This window comes from Mya arenaria, chromosome 6 (genome assembly GCF_026914265.1).
Source record: "Mya arenaria isolate MELC-2E11 chromosome 6, ASM2691426v1".
NCBI lineage: Eukaryota > Metazoa > Mollusca > Bivalvia > Myida > Myidae > Mya > Mya arenaria.
In genome coordinates, this window is record NC_069127.1 from 68,875,125 (window position 1) to 68,887,997 (window position 12,873).

Genomic DNA, 12,873 nt, shown 5'->3' on the forward strand with positions numbered 1-12,873 from the left:
GTGAGAGGGAGATCACCTCACAACCTCATGAGTCAGGGGAGATCACCTCACAACCGCATGAGTCAGGGGGAGATCACCTCACAACCTCATGAGTCAGGGGGAGATCACCTCACAACCTCATGAGTGAGAGGGAGATCACCTCACAACCTCATGAGTCAAGAGGAGATCACCTCACAACCTCATGAGTCAGGAGGAGATCACCTCACAACCTCATGAGTCAAGAGTAGATCAACTCACAACCTCATGAGTAAGGAGGAGATCACCTCACAACCTCATGAGTCAAGAGGAGATCACCTCAGAACCTCATGAGTCAGGAGGAGATCACCTCAGAACCTTGTATGTCTGGGGGAGACACCCTTGATCATCAATTCTCAAATTTTGTAGTGAGGAGGATATACCTATTACCTTCACCTCACACTCAGAATGTTGACTTGACTGCAAACAGTTCAAGCTTATATTTCTAAGCTGAAGTTCATCGTAAATGTAATATCTTACAAACTTAGTCAATGTATTTTCAGACAAGTGTAGGGGCTTGCTCAGTGTGGCTCTATTGTTCATAACAGTATTTTGCATAAATGATACCACTAAATGTAGTAGTTGATATATTGTCACCATACTTACAATAATAGAACTGATCTAAAAAAAAAACTATGCCATTGATCAAATGAATATTTTATTTCTATATCAATATACTGTTTTATGTAAGCTTCAAATAGGCAATACGAGAATATTATAACGTTTTATTTTGGCCATTAACATTGTAGGTCAGACTTTTCATTATTATTTTATGGCCAACACAGAAGCCATTCAACGGCACAGAACCCAGACTTGCCTTTTTTTGTGCTGCATGCACTCTGATGCATAGCCAGTATGGTGAAAAGCAAATTATGTTTTTGAATTAATAATATACATAATCATTTTGCCTGATTGATACTTCCACCTCTGCTCAGGGCCCATGGTTATAATCAAGTCTGATTCTGGACTCCTTCTATGAAAAGCACTTTTATTAATTTACAAAATTTATCTTCATTCCATTCGCTTAACAAAAAATATGTAAATGATTGTACATTTTTAAATAGTTATACAACTGCAAATTTTATCTTCAAAACTCACCTACAAAGAAAGTTACAATGAAATGTAGGTTTACTGTTTTGCCACTTGAGTCTGAACTGACAGACTTGAGAATGTTCGTAATCCTGGCCCCAGGTGTCCATTTATTTCACTTGGCAACTTGGAAAAAGTCCCAATGTTTTGTCTGAGGTTCATGTATTTAAAGCAGGTCTGATTATGTTTTATGAGAATTAAACTGCCCAATGTTTTATAATTTTCCGAGACGTGACAAGCAATTTCATACATATTATTCATCCAATGAGATTATCTGATATCTTTGAGAAATTTAATTATATCCAAGGAAATAAAAATGCTCCTGGAATTTGCAAGTGCTCAAAAATATGATGTTAGTGATAAAGGCAGGTAGAATTTATTGGTGCAATCATATGAATGGAATTTACATTGAATAATTTGAAGATGTTCTTTGTTAGAATTGCAGACTTGAATTATATACACAAAATTAGGGAAAATAGAGCGAGTGTTGCAATTTAAATTTAAATTATTACTCATGGAATAAATTAATTGACAAGTTTTTTTTTGCATTCTCTTATGGAATGTGATTTAGTGTTGTTTAATGTGAAACACTTTAGTGGAAAGCTTAAATATTAATAAGCTGCCGAAATTAGAAAAGTGATTCTCATTGTGAAACCATTTAGGCTGGATAAAGATAACTAACTAATTGATTTACTGATAAAGTTACAATTATTTCAAAATCACACCCAATATAGAAATTTGATTTCTTTGTGAATGGAAATAACTATTGTATTCATGGATAGACGCAAACCATTTCAGCTACGCAGCTCATTCAGCAAAGCTTTCAACACAAAGAGGAAGGGTCGTACAGGGTCGCTCTCGGACAACGAGCAGGATACGAACAGTCTACGGTCAACACTATCAGTGCCGAACTCGCCACTGCTTCAGGTTCACATGCAGAACGGGCACCCATTGATCAAGGGAAGCCATTCTTCAGGGGCGTAAGTATCTTGTCTTGTAGGAGTTGTCTTTCTGGTCTTAAAATTTCTCTAATGGATACAGGGCATAGTTGGACAAATTTAACTGTTAGTTGCACAAATACCAGGATCATAATTGTGGCACACTTTGTGAGACCCCAATTAAATTTTAGTTCTTTATTGATAAACCTTTTTTTCTTTAAATTAAGCTACCGGTACTCATTAAATTTATCATTTTACAAAAGTAATCTGGATTAAACAACTCGTATGTGGCCTCAAATAAGAAAGTCAATGAATGGAAAATTGATCCATAAGGAATAGATGTCCTAATTTCTAATAATGACATTGTGATTTGTCTTTCACAGGATAATTTTTTATCAGAATAGCAGTTGAAAATGTAATATGTTCCCTTCTAGTTTTGTTAAAAACAAATTGTTTTGGAGGATGTATTAAGAAGTGAGACTACATACATCTGATGATGGGGACTTGACATTTTGTTTTCGATTTTTTATCTATGTTTTAGATGCGTAGGATTGCAGGCTTTGTTAACATAATAAAATACACATCGGAAGGATTATAGTTAACTTTAAAATTATGCATGCATTTCGATATTACTTGCAGTACATGTATACATGTACAGATGGCATTTATGTATATTTCAAATTGTAAAATGCTAGTTCCCAGCAAGAGAATCTCAGTGAGTGAGAGTGATCCAGTGGTATAATGTCAACCTCTCACCCTAATGGTATTGGGTTGTTCAATCCTCACCAGGGGAATTGCCTCATGGCCTTTCAAAACTGGACACCAGTACTGGTTTGTACCCTGAAAATGGACTCCAGCATGATTCTATAAATGATCAGTGTTCATAGAGCTTAAAGGAATTAGTATAACTTTCAAAACCTGTTCAGAGTCCATGTAACTTGTTTCTCAGTGCGATGAAATGAATTATTCTTTCACCTTCTGTGGAAGACATCTTCTTTCACCTCTACCCTTGCTGCAATGAAATATTTACGTTTAACCTTATCCCTTGCTGCAGTTTATCTGAGGGTGAAGACGCAGTGACGGTGATGGAGCTGCGTAAACAGTTGCGTGATAAAGATATGAAGTTAACGGACATCAGGCTTGAGGCCCTGTCCTCAGCACACCAGCTAGAGCAGCTCCGGGAAACCATGAATAAGATGAAGGTAGGTAAAACAAGTTTTATGATGCTGTATAATTTTTTGTAACAGTAGTGACTTGAATGTAGATGACATTATCCTGGTGTTTCAGTGTTAACAATACTTAAATATTAACATGAAGCAACACGAAAGTTAACACATTTGTCCCATTTTGTTTTGCAGAATGAGATGTGTGCCTTAAAGTCTGACAATGACAAGTTGACACGTATAGTTCACTCTACACACTCCCTGAACTCGTCGCAGACGTCCCTACCCCACAACACGCGAACCAGCAGCGAAAGTCTGGAGAGAACCATCAGTCTCACGGAAAACACAAGTCTCGGTATGTGTGATGAAAAATGTTAGAACTGATTCATTTCATTATGGTTATCATGTAAAGTAAAGATTTTGTTAACTGTAGTGTCACACCTCTCAATTAAGGGCCAGCCTGCTTTATTTATCAGACTCCTTTCTTGATGAGCAGCTTTATTCCTGATTTCGATCCTATATGCCTTGTCAATGGTAGGAATGCAACCAGTACTCATTTCTTTTATTAGCTGCTGGGTAAGCAACTCGGACATATCAGAACTTATCCAACCATCGACCCCCATTCTGTCGTATATAAAGGTCTATGGAGAAGTTTTTATGCAGTTAGTCTCATTATTTATGTGTTAAATTGAGACCATTATGATATTAGAAGAACCAGGCAAAGAATTATTTATTGTGAAATAATAATAAAAGACCAGAGTTTACTTAGTCGGTCCGTGATCAAGGACTATAAACTCATACATGTGCCCTTCTATTTTAGCAGACCTGCTCATCCAGGAAAGCCCGGACAGGTCGGAGGGGCGACGGGTACCGATCACTGTCTACCTGGGCTCAAACCCCGACCCCAATAGAGCCAGGGTTGATGTAAGTCCTGGCTTTTGCTGTTTATAATTTCTAATTATAGACTCATCATTTTGTTGTGCCATGTATGTAGCCTTTGTACAAAGTTGGCAGCAGAGATGTCAGTTGTGCCATGTATGTAGCCTTTGTACAAAGTTGGCAGCAGAGATGTCAGTTGTGGCATTGGGCAAAATCTTTTATGTTTACACATGTTAAACAAATGAAGTAATATAAGTATGTCTGCAATTCAATGTAATTCCATATCTTTCTAGAGTTATGGTCCTTGTCAGTATAGTTTATATATTTTATCTTGTAAGAAACATTTAGAATGCCGAACTAACACAAGGATTTTGTCATTTTCAGAGAGCAGCAGAAGTGCCAATAGGATCCCTCGCAGTTAGCGGGAAAACTAAATGGGACATTCTGGATAATATAGTCCGGAAAATATTCAAGGTAATGTACATGAGGTCGAGGGAAGGTTGCAATTAGAAAAGTTATCTTACACTTTTCATGTTAATGAATATGATTTAAAGGTAAAGAGAAAATTTTAATGATGTCTTAAAGTTATTTTATTCAGTGTCAATACAAATATTTGTTTCACTGATTATGTCCTTAACACCAATGATGTTTAAGATTTAAAAAATTAAACAGCTTCATTACTTTATCTTTGTAGAATATTTTGCACAAAATACAGATTCTATAATAAATTCTAACTTGAAATGTATTTCTGCAGGAGTATGTGTTACGTATTGACCCGGTGACAAATCTCGGCCTGAGTGCAGAGAGTGTGTTCTCGTACCACATCGGTGACATTGTACGCAGTAAGGACTGCGATGTCCCGGAGCTTCTGCCCATTGGCTACCTTGTCGGTGACACGATGCAGATTGGCATCTGTCTAAAGGGTAAGGAGCAGAAAACCATTTATGTAACATTTCATTTAGGTTTTGACTTTATCTATCAAGTTCTCTTGTTACATTAAATAAGTGTTATTTTATTTTGGTTTGGGTGTGTGTTTTTTATTGGATTAATCTTTTATAGGAACATTTGAAGGTTTTAATTGATGGACTTGTAGGTAATGTTGTGTTTACTGATATTTCAAATATCAATTAAATATGCTTCATGTATATATATGTAAGCCATGGAGTCAGACTGTTGTGACATGTTCATTGTTATTTGGCTTACTGGATTATCCAGGAAAAGTCTACATATGTTTTTTGCTATCACTTACTCAGTTATATATGCCTCATGTACAGTCATCAAAATTAGACTTTTGGATGAACAAGCCCAAATTCTTATACGGTACTATTGCTTGGCATCAATTTATTTAAGAAGCCCTGCTATATAAAATGCAGAATATGAGCAAGCCCAGAAAACATTTTACCAGTTCAGGGCTTGCGGGCTTGTGTTAATTTCGACCACTGCATGTAGGTTTACATATCCCATGGAGTCGGTCTGTTTTGATGTAATCATTGTCCGATTATGGCGGAAGAGTCTATATGTTTTTTAACTATCTACTCTGAAGGTACAAAGCAGAACAGTGTTGATTCTCTGGCATTTGAGACCTTGATACCGAAGTCGATCGTGCAGCGTTACATCTCGTTACTGATGGAACACCGCCGCATCATCCTTTGTGGACCCAGCGGCACCGGAAAAACATACCTTGCTCAAAAACTCGCAGAACATCTAGTGCTCAGGTGAAATTATGACAATATTGGAGAGTGATTTCTTTACTTTTATTTATTTTACAATTTGTAATCACTGCGAATGACTCTTTAGTACACTCAACCTACATAAATCAGTTTAAACATAATGCTAATATCTTGTACAGTTACTATTAAAAGTTTGCCTTCTGCATGTCCTCAAAAAAAGAAAATCAATCAATCTTATTATGGTAATTGCCATATTTTTTACAGTATGAGAATCTGTATAATTTTATGTTATTAACACTTTACCACTTTTTGCTTAAAATTCAAGCAGATTAGCTTCTTTTGTTGATAAAGGTTGCATTGTCTTTCTTTATCGTTCATTGTTGATCTAAACACCTAGATATCTCTCTTTACAATTTATCTTTTAAATAAAAAATAAATATTTGGCAAACAGTACATTCAGTTGTCAGGCGAGTGCAACGGTTATCTGGCTCACTCCTCAACAAAGCATCCCTGGTTTGATTCCCAGCCAGGGCGCATTTTTAGTTTGGTTTATGATTACCAAGCCAGACAAGTGGGTTTCCTCCGGATACTCCAGTTTTCTCCACAATATAAAACCACACTCTTGTGTAACATTGTGCCAATGAGAGTGATTAATATAATGTTGTTATAACTTGTTTCACAATTGTTGTAAAAAGAATTAGTTTTAACTATATAATACAAAATGTGTAACGAAGGGTCCTGTTTTGTCTGTGAATAGGTCAGGAAAGGAATTGACAGCCGGTTCAGTGGCAACGTTCAACGTGGATCACAAGACTGCCAAGGAGCTGAGACAGTACCTGGCAAATATTGCCGAACAGTGCGAGAATACAAGCATGGGCGAGTTGCCGTCTGTGATCATTCTCGACAACCTGCATCACGTGGGATCCCTCGGTGACGTGTTTAACGGCTTCCTGTCAGTCAAGTACCAGAAATGGTGAGAATTGATTATAAGAACAATATTTTCATATGTAATTAAGTATCAATTTCTGTTTGTTTTAATTGTATTTATTTATTGAGGGTTAGTAAGCTTAATTCCGGACATTTTTTTATTTTTTATTTTTAGATATTTAAAAAAAATGTACATGTATGGGTTTGCCTTTCAGTCCATACATCATTGGGACAATGAACCAAGCCACTTGCTCAACTACCAACCTCCAGCTACATCATAACTTCAGGTAATATTCACTAAACATAATATAATAATTATATAATATATACGGAAAGAGTTTAAAAAAAAAATAATATCTAATATAAAGTGGTGAGGGGATCATTCAAAATGATTATTCGATGAAAAGTTTATATTTACAAAATAAGTAATTTGAAAAAATGGTATGCTATGTGCTGTATGAGTTGACGAATTTTACACAACCAACCATTTTGAAGACATCCAAATTCCTACAATTTCTTTACATGAGTGTTATTTATGTAAAAGTTAGCGTAGGAAACAAGCCGTTCTGAATCATTAAGATTTTATTTCTGGTCATCTAACTGACTTAGAATGCATTACCTCATTGGCTGACACATTGTCAACCCAAAATCTGACGCAGGGATTGTGTATCGGTTGAGTGGCAGTGGGCAGACCTTTAAACGGATGAGTGGCAGTGGGCGGACCTTTAAATACATTCGAAAGTTGAAATTCTTAATGATTAAGCCTAGTTCTAAATGATTGCATTTCTGCAATTTCTTTGGCTGTAAATGTAGGATGTATTCTTAAATTTGATTAAAATAATTGAAATACTAATCTTTAACTTTTGTTGTAGATGGGTGTTATGTGCAAACCACATGGAGCCGGTGAAGGGGTTCCTTGGTCGTTTCCTACGGCGGCGACTGGTTGAGGCAGAGGTGATGACCAGTCTCCGTAATAACGACCTCAACAAGATCATAGACTGGGTTCCCAAAGTGTGGCTACATCTGAACAAGTTCCTGGAAACACACAGTTCCTCAGATGTCACCATTGGTGGGTTATTTGTTTAGTTTGTAAGCTAAACATGTAGTATACTCTAGAATATGGAATAGCTGAACATTTCAATAAGATTGCTGCTAGAAATGTTTGCTTTAAGCTGTTAGTTTCTTTTGAATTTGCGAATAATGTTTGTGAGAGTAAAGTGTAAACAATGATGTTAAGGTGCTTAAAATCATAAAATTATGTCATGTCTATTATATGACTATACAATTTATAGCAGTCAACGTCAAAAATGTTAACTTCTGTAAATCTGTTCTGTAGCATGGCACTCTTAGGGAACAGTCAAGTGATGAATTTTACAGGACAAAGTCACATTTTTAAGTCCTCATTCACTCAACGCCTAATTTCCCTCCAGGTCCGCGGTTGTTCCTGTCCGCGCCTATGGAGATTGGGGGCTGTAAGCTGTGGTTCACTGACCTATGGAACTACTCCATTGTACCCTACATGCTGGAGGCTGTCAGGGAGGGACTACAGGTAACATGACATCAAATTTAAAGTTTGGTCTCATCATTTTATCGAATAATGAGTCAATTTAGCTCCATTTAGCTTCTATTTCCTGTATCTATAAGTATGCTAAGGTAAGCGTCTAGCCTATGACCATGCACCACCATATTTAAAAATGTTGCTTGCACTCTAAAGAAGGCATGCTTATGAAAAATGGTAAGCAAGAGGTCTTAGGATAAAAATTCCCAGCTGTTCACAATTGTGGACAATTGGTTTTCTTTGATTACCCTCAAAATAAGACCGCAACAGGCAAAAACAAAAGGTTGTTTTTATTATATTATGTTTTACAATCCTAAAAAAAACAACAACAAAAAACCTTTTTTCCCCAGGTGTATGGTAAGCGAGCCCAATGGGAGGACCCTACAGACTGGGTGTTGGAGACGTTTCCATGGGGCATTGCTAAAGACGGCGAACAGTTGCTCCTCAAGGTCAGGCAGGAGGATGTCGGGTACGACTCTATCGGTATGTCGTCCGAGAATAGCAGCCCAAAGGTGCCAGGAAAACACAGGGATGAGATTACTATCGACTCTTCTGAGCCGGACTCTATGATTAGTGATGTGTAACCCTAGGCCTTGTTGAAAAGTTACTGACAACTATGATATAGTGTTGTGTAACCTTTGATGACCACACCTGTTGCCATAGCGATGAGAAAGAGTGACAATTTGTTCCTCTGAGGACAAAAGTTAAAATATGGTTGGACGTTTGATCGAGAACTCAAAAAGAACAACTAACAGCCCGTGAATATATTACCTATGGTACTTGAAAAAGAGTGACATTTTATGTAAGTTGCCAAGTTGGTTGTGTGCTGACAAAGTAGATAATGCAAGTGCAATGTCACTTAATGTAACTTTCATTGTGGCAAGATATACATGGAGGTGATCAGAAGTAGTTTGCCTTTGCAGAAACAAATTGAAGGAGAACAATTACTTTGTGATAATTTCTGCATGTTAACTATTTATTGACTCAAAACTTAGTAAAACATTACCTGTTGAGACAGGCGTAGTTGCAGAGACACAAGTGTTTAAAGGTGCATATGTGATAACTGTTTATTTGTGTACGTACATGTAGATAGAATTGTTACAGTTACATATACCTGGAAATGTGCAATAGAGGGTAAATGCAATGGAAGCATTTAGCTTAGACATTGTTTTATCTCAAATACGGTATTTTAGTTCTATAAAAAAATAACCAGCTGTGCCAATTAAAATGTTTATTAAATGGAATTTTCATAGTTTTGTTTTGGAAAATGATTTGTTCTTAATACATATATATATATTTTGGAAAAATGATCACTAAACTTTTTCATGATAATTTATTATGATGGCATTTTCTTTGCTCAGTTTAACTCTTAGATAATAATTCTTCAGACCTGCTCCCGTCTATGGGAGACATTGGTTGTCTAAAGCGCGCCACTTGGAAAACAACATTTCTATTATTTTCTTTATTCAGGTTCCTCTCCTTGCATGTTATGGATTGGCATGTATTATGTTTTCATGTAGTTTGGTAGGACCAATTATCATGAATTGGCCAAGTTATGTCAGGAATTTGTTCATGCTTGTTTGTGTTTTCGTCATCTTTGTCAGCGTGCAATTCTTCAGTTTTCATCTCTTACATTATTATGTAAACATTGTTTATTTAGACACAACATTGGCATTGGTGTTTGATATAATTATTATTCTTCATTTTTCATTTATGAGTTTGCATTTATGAAAAATGATTTCATTTTAACATCCGGTTTTATGTTGTTATTTTTTTTGTTTGCAAAAGGTTTTCAACACTTTCTACCTTCTTTTTTTGCACACATGGATGTTCATGCTATTTATGCTTGCTTTTGATTTATGCTGCGAGTATTTTACTGGTTTTGATCTCTGTATTATTTAAAATGGTGTTCAATTTTGTTTCACAATCATATGTAGTAAAGTTATATTATATGAAAATAATGCTGTGTTTTTTGGTGCTTACTTAGATGCATTTTGAATGTTTTCTGTCCAGATACTAATAAGAATACTGGGCCATTATTCATAAAGCTTCATAAGTCATTTTCTAACTTAAGTTGATTTCTTTACATAAGTACCTCACTGTTAATATTGAGTAATTCCTTGATAATGTAAAAATGATTTTATTTTTATAGACTTAAGTCAAAATTCATGTAAAAAACAATTTAATTCACTTTCTGGGCCGGTTTCATAAAAGTCTCAAGTCATTTCCTAACTTAAGTTCTTTACCTAAGATAAGCATATCACTGGTCATATGATATAATATATTAAATAATATCTGAAAGACTTCATTTTCATTGAATATAAATATTTTTGTGTTAAAAAACACTAACACTTTTCTTTAAATTTGACTATGAACAGTTTAGAAGTTAAGAAATTACTTAATATGATGTTGTATAAATACCAGCCCTGGCCCTTTTTTTATTGATGAATAGCTGATCTTGCCATTTAAGTTATTCTTTAAGTTTTATAAATAGGGACTCATGTTTGATTGCCAAACGTTATTGACAACTGGTTTAATTTTCAGTTATTACTAAATATCTTTGGAAACGGAACTTTAGTATTTTCTAAGATAACCTTCACATTTGAAGGACGGAATGTTCTCTGATGTTATGTTTTAATTGGCATTCTTTACTGTTGCTTGTCAAACTAATTCTATTAATCCCCAGCCATTTTAATGGATTGTCATCCATTTTTGGAAATTATAATATTTCTTTTTTGGATTTCTTTGCCATAGAAGTTCCTTCCTCTTTGTGTTTTATTTTGTAGCTGTGCATTTATGAGACTTCAAACTGCATTTACCAGTACATGGGGGCGGGGTGAGGGGGTTCACTTCCGGGATACAAGGAAGAATGTATTTCCCCTTCCCCAGGAACTGGAAATCTTGGCCCCAGAAAGGTTTTAAAGTTTGTTATTCATTTTAGTCAAAAATTCTGGTGTAGTTTACACAGCATTGGCATTAAATGTTTACTGGGAAAACTTACAGGGACTTGTTCTCGTTTAATATGGTTAGATTGACATGAACAAAATCTTCTAGTGTGAAATATGAACAAAATACTGCACAAAACATCGTCACAAGTTTAAATAAGAGCTCTTTTCTTAACAGATATTGGAAAATGCAGGCCCCAAAATACTCAATTTTGCCGAAAAGCACTAGTTACCACTGGTAAATTAAATGACTGTTGAAATGGAAATGTTGGAAATTTACAAAATTCTGTTATAACTGATATCTCCAAGGTGCTGTTTGGTGTTTGTTTATAAAAGCAGGTAAAAGGAATCTGCTTTAGCCAAGTTCATATAAGTATAGTTTCCATTGAATATAAAGTCCTTGAACTTGTCCCTTTAAAGGGATGAGATTTAAAACAATCTATGTGCTGAGTAGATGTAGGGAGTTGTCTGTGTATGCTTACTTTATGTTTGGCTTGCAGATGTAGAGCTTGTGTAAGCATAGGGTTTATGGTATATTTCACTCATTCATTTTATCATTATTAATATGTATAATCTTCAGCAGGTGTTGGTTTATAAATAGTTTCGGCTAAAACAAGGATTCTTACAGGTTTCCAATTCCATTATCAGGATTCAGTTTTAAATATATGTCAATATTTTTTGCTAAACATGTAAATGTCAAATCAACCTTCATATCACTTTACACCAGTCCTCAACGATTTCAATACAATCTAATAATGATAAAATTATTCATGAGTTTTCAATTTTTAGCCTTTCGCTATACCATAAATTCATAACATGAATGTCACAAGCTCAAAATTTACACATTGTTTATATTTGTTTCTGTCATTGTAATTTGTTCCCTTCTACCGAATCAATGAATAATAAGTATTCAGTGATTGTCTTTTTGCATCAATTTGCTTAATATTATAAAAAAAATGCAAAAAAACAAAGTCACTAAGACCCAATTTACAAATCTTCTAATGGATTGTTCCCATAATATGTGTTACCTTCATCATTTGCTGGTTTAATATTTATTACCTTTTTTGTTACATGCTCAATTAATACATTTATTGTTCTACTTGGTGTTTATAATACTCTTACAATTGTTCTTTAGAGTTTTAATTAGTGTATAATAAGCCATAAGGCTTTTACTTACATGTAAGTAAGTACATGTATCATTCTCTAGACCAGACATAAAACTGTTGTATATTTTTCACTATTTGCGAGTTAAGATGATTATTTATTTTTCTGTTTATAACTGTTTCTTGTACATTGTGTATAATATCATTATATGACTCATGTTTGAATCCTATTATCACTGCATTTCGTGTACATCACTTTAATGCGTGGTGAACAATTATAATTTATAAATAATAATAAAACGCAAATCTGTTCTAAATCATGTTGTCTTTTTTCTCCCCCACATGGTATGTTTCTGCTTTTGTGATTCCAATGTATTTTAGTTTGCTTTTCAAGACAGCTATTATCACTTTTGTGTCCATAAATGACTGACAATTGTCTAGCAAAGTCCTTTGTTACCAAGCGTTGGTGTCATAGTAGGCCATGAGAATGTGCCCCTGGTGGAATTTGAAACTACAACATCCTAGTGGGGAGACAGACACCAATATGTGCATGCATGTCACCAAACAACTGATATAACTATTCTTG

General features: G+C 35.1%; 1 protein-coding gene across 9 annotated transcripts in view; it reads left to right on the forward strand.

Annotated features, from left to right (window-relative positions):
* Positions 1-12,604, forward strand: part of LOC128236678 (neuron navigator 2-like) — a 188,774-nt gene extending 176,170 nt beyond the window's left edge. For 8 of the 9 annotated variants that reach the window (XM_052951710.1, XM_052951709.1, XM_052951704.1 and 5 more), the window contains 12 exons: positions 1,903-2,084; positions 3,097-3,244; positions 3,401-3,560; positions 4,026-4,129; positions 4,469-4,558; positions 4,839-5,007; positions 5,628-5,799; positions 6,512-6,727; positions 6,897-6,968; positions 7,554-7,750; positions 8,112-8,230; positions 8,590-12,604. In XM_052951710.1, the coding sequence (XP_052807670.1) occupies positions 1,903-2,084; positions 3,097-3,244; positions 3,401-3,560; positions 4,026-4,129; positions 4,469-4,558; positions 4,839-5,007; positions 5,628-5,799; positions 6,512-6,727; positions 6,897-6,968; positions 7,554-7,750; positions 8,112-8,230; positions 8,590-8,823 (1,863 nt within the window). In that variant the 3' untranslated portion in view covers positions 8,824-12,604. The remainder of the gene's footprint in view (positions 1-1,902; positions 2,085-3,096; positions 3,245-3,400; positions 3,561-4,025; positions 4,130-4,468; positions 4,559-4,838; positions 5,008-5,627; positions 5,800-6,511; positions 6,728-6,896; positions 6,969-7,553; positions 7,751-8,111; positions 8,231-8,589) is intronic. The other variant, XM_052951705.1, reaches the window with a different exon arrangement.
* Positions 12,605-12,873: the final 269 nt, after the last annotated feature.